Source organism: Wolffia australiana, chromosome 4 (assembly GCF_029677425.1).
Source record: "Wolffia australiana isolate 7733 chromosome 4, ASM2967742v1".
In the NCBI taxonomy this organism is placed as follows: domain Eukaryota; kingdom Viridiplantae; phylum Streptophyta; class Magnoliopsida; order Alismatales; family Araceae; genus Wolffia; species Wolffia australiana.
Window position 1 is genome coordinate 22,272,039 of NC_135838.1, and position 3,669 is coordinate 22,275,707.

A 3,669-nucleotide genomic window follows, 5' to 3' on the forward strand; every position below is an offset into this window, starting at 1 on the left:
GCCATCAATAAGTTTTATGATACAGTCCTCATCCTCGGGGTCGCAACAGATCAGGTCTTGCTCACCGTCTTGGGGCATAAGTCGGCGGACAAATGCCAGTGATTCCTGAATGCCACTAGAGTCAAGCAACGCTCCCTTGTTGAAAGGATCCAGAATTACAATTTTCGTCGTTGCACGGTTTTTCAAAATCATCCTCTCATATTTTAACATCTTTGACTTCATGCTCTCACAAGCTTGCGGATGGACGCAATTTGTGCGGTAGTCATCCTCGTTCCCGATGCAAAAATTGTAGACATATCAAACTTCAGCAAGATCTTGTCAATATGGCGCATCAGCGCCTTCAAGATACGGATCACTTCCACGACTCTCACTATCTTCGAGCCACTCACGTATTTTGTCGTCCGATAAAAGGGTCCTAAAATGTCGCGAAAGTCTGCCAACATTTTCCACTCCTCACGTGAGATTTCGATGTCCTTATCAGTCACCGACATGATTTGTAACACCATAAAATCGATGACTTCTCTCTTCTCCAATGCAGCATGCAACATGTCATGCGTACTGTTCCACTACATTGGGCAATCTAACAGAAGTTGGTTGTAATTCTTCCCCATGTCGTTGCACGTCTTCACGTACTATTGTCGTCGTTGTGTCGATGCTTGGATACTTGTCACTAACTGCTGAACACGGGCAATCACATCTCCCAGGACGAGGCCACTATCATGGCAGACCATTTCTGCATGACTTGTCGCAGTCTCTCGCGTGGCGTCCAAGTCATCTGTATCAGCGTCGTAATCAGGTTCATTCGCTGCGTCCAATGTGATGTAGTCAGCAATCTTAGGAGGATGTGTGGTCACTGATACACATAATGATTGTAGTGCAGCCTGGATGATGATGTTCAACACATGGGCGGCACACGGGACATGTCGGTCCTCAGCGAAACGGTGGTTAATCGGCTTCAGTTCCTTTCCGAGCAGCCCTACCATCCGCCTGTTGCTTGATGCATTGTCGGTAGTGATTGAACCAACCTGCATGATAAAATCGTTAGTCTTTCAATACGGTAGTATGAGCCTAAATTGAAGCCAGATTAGGAGCTGTCGACCTTCGTCTTCAAGCCGAAGTCTTCCAACGCTTGGATCACTATTGCTCTCATATTCTCGCCGCTATGTTTGCCGAATAGCTCGCGTATAGCATGTACACGTTCGCATAGTTCCCACCAGTTGTTCACCCAGTGAACCGTGATGCCGAGAAGACCACAGGAATTCTCGGCGATCCATGCATTAACCGTTAGGGAGACCCTGGGGACATCTGCTAATAAATGTACAAGCTTTCCCTTCATGTTCCCAAATAGCTTACGCGTCACATCCTTTATTGCCTTCGAGCCTGGCGGGTCAATTGTCATCTCCGCGGCGTACTTCCACATAATATTGAACCCCACGTTGCCTATTATAGCCCACGGGGAGTCCGTGAGACAGACGAACTGCGCTATAATCTCCTTAGTCTTTTCCAGCGTCTTCTTGACGGCACCACTATGTCCGTACGCCTCAGTTATTGTACGTTGATCGAGATTAGTCCCCTTCATCTCGTGGTATATTCTGCTATGGCTGCACTCCAGATGCCTCCAGAAGATGTTCATAGACCCGTCTTTTCGCCGCTTCAACCTATTGCACAATGGGTCAACTTTTTGGTCGCGGCATAGTAGGCACACCCACACGCCTGACCCTACCTCCGTGAAGTACCACAGTATTTCAGCCTTCCCTTTACGTTTGGGACGTGACGGCCCTACCACCGGTAGGGTCGTTTCTTGTATGTCATCATCCGAGGACTCTACGGCCAAGTCAACGCACTCATCACCACTTGGAGTGCCCATTGCCGACTATGTCCTAGGGAAACATGTGAAAGAACTCATTTATTCACTCATAAAATTATCTTCGAATGAACCAAGGATGCCATGCCCTCTATTAGCGTAACCGAAAAAATATTAAATTTTCAAAGAAGTTTCAACATCCAATCTCCATGTGTTTTACAGTCATTAACTTTTCAGCCTCCTTTCTAATAATGATATAATTGAAAGATATGGATGCTTCATCTATGATTTAAAATTTGCGTCTAAAGTGGTGAAACATTTCACATTTCACAAACATCTAATGAAACTGTCAAGTACTTGTAAGGCATTTCCGAGATTTTTCCACAAAAAATGAAAACTAACTAGACGAGCACATGTCAAAACCTTCATTGACAAGATTTATCTTAAACACGCCATTTCAGTCGGCAATAAAATCTACACAATTCATGGTGCTTTGATTTGCGTGAGGAAAAATAGTAGATGGACATAAGAATGAGAAAATAAGAGTGGGATATAAGAGTGAGAAACAAGATCAAGGAGAAAAAAGAACAACGAGAAGGAGAGAGAAATAGAAGAAATAAAAATAAGTGACAAAGAAAAGAAAAAGGAGAAGAATGAGAAAAAAGCGATTAGAAAAGAGTGTGGAAAAAGAGAGGCGAAAGAGAGTGGTAGAGAGGATTAAGAAAAAGAAAGAGGGAAGAATAAGAAAAAGAGTCCGACAGAGAAGAATGAGAAAAAAAACACAGAGAGAAGAGAGAGAGAAGAGAGAATGGGAGAGAGTAAAGAGAGTGTGGGAGTGAAGAGAGAATGCAAGAGAGGAGAAGAGAGAACGGAGAGAGTGAGGAGAGTGCGGGAGTGAAGTGAGAATGAGAGAGAGAAGAGAAGAGAGATGAGAGAGTGAAGAGAGAATGAGTGAGAGTAAGAGAAGAGAGAGTGAGGAGAATGGGAGAGTGAAGAGAGAATGAGAGAAAGTAAGAGTGGAGAGAATGAATAGGGTGTGAAAGTGAAGAGAGATTGAGAGATTGAGAGAGAGGTAAGAGTGGAAGAGTGAGTGTGTGAGAGAGAATGGAAGAGTAAAAGAGGAGAGAGGGTGATAGAGAAGACAGAGTGAGAGAGAGGGTGAGAGAGAAGAGAGTGAAGAGAGTGAAGATAGAATGAGAGACAGTAAGAGAGGAGAGAGTGAATAGGGTGTGAGAGAGAAGAGAGAATGAGAAAGAGTAAGAGAGGTAAGAGAGAGTGTGAGAGAGAGGAGAGTGTGAGAGCGTAAGAGAGGTAAGAGAGAGGGTGAGAGAGGTAAGAGTGGAAGAGTGAGTGTGAGAGAGAGAATGGAAGAGTAAGAGAGGGTGATAGAGAAGACAGAGTTAGAGAGAGGGTGAGAGAGAAGAGAGTGAAGAGAGAATGAGAGAGAGAGGAGGAGGATAGAGTGTGAGAGTGAAGAGAGAATGAGAGACAGTAAGAGAGGAGAGAGTGAATAGAGTGTGAGAGTGAAGAGAGATTGAGAGAGAGTAAGAGAGGTAAGAGAGAGGGTGAGAGAGAGGAGAGTGTGAGAGTGAAGAGAGGTAAGAGAGAGGGTGAGAGAGGTAAGAGTGGAAGAGTGAGTGTGTGAGAGAGAATGGAAGAGTAAAAGAGGAGAGAGGGTGATAGAGAAGACAGAGTGAGAGAGAGGGTGAGAGAGAAGAGAGTGAAGAGAGTGAAGATAGAATGAGAGACAGTAAGAGAGGAGAGAGTGAATAGGGTGTGAGAGAGAAGAGAGATTGAGAAAGAGTAAGAGAGGTAAGAGAGAGAGTGAGAGAGAGGAGAGTGTGAGAGCGTAAGAGAGGTAAGAG

General features: G+C 44.7%; 1 protein-coding gene across 1 annotated transcript; it reads right to left on the reverse strand.

Moving 5' to 3' along the window:
* Positions 1–218: 218 nt before the first annotated feature.
* Positions 219–1,867, reverse strand: LOC144702560 (putative transcriptional regulator tpeD). Its single transcript, XM_078574608.1, has 3 exons — positions 1,100–1,867; positions 684–1,025; positions 219–566 (listed from the first exon to the last, which is right to left on the reverse strand). The coding sequence occupies exons 1-3, from the start codon at positions 1,865–1,867 to the stop codon at positions 219–221; spliced, it is 1,458 nt and encodes a 485-aa protein (XP_078430734.1).
* Between the last annotated feature and the right edge of the window lie 1,802 nt (positions 1,868–3,669).

Excerpts from the sequence above, each read along its gene's own strand:
- LOC144702560 (XM_078574608.1), bottom strand. The coding sequence starts at position 1,867 with ATGGGCACTCCAAGTGGTGATGAGTGCGTTGACTTGGCCGTAGAGTCC. Across the intron at positions 1,026-1,099 it reads ACTTCGGCTTGAAGACGAAG|GTTGGTTCAATCACTACCGA; the intron begins GTCGACAGCTCC and ends TTTATCATGCAG. Across the intron at positions 567-683 it reads TGGGAGATGTGATTGCCCGT|TGGAACAGTACGCATGACAT; the intron begins GTTCAGCAGTTA and ends TGCCCAATGTAG.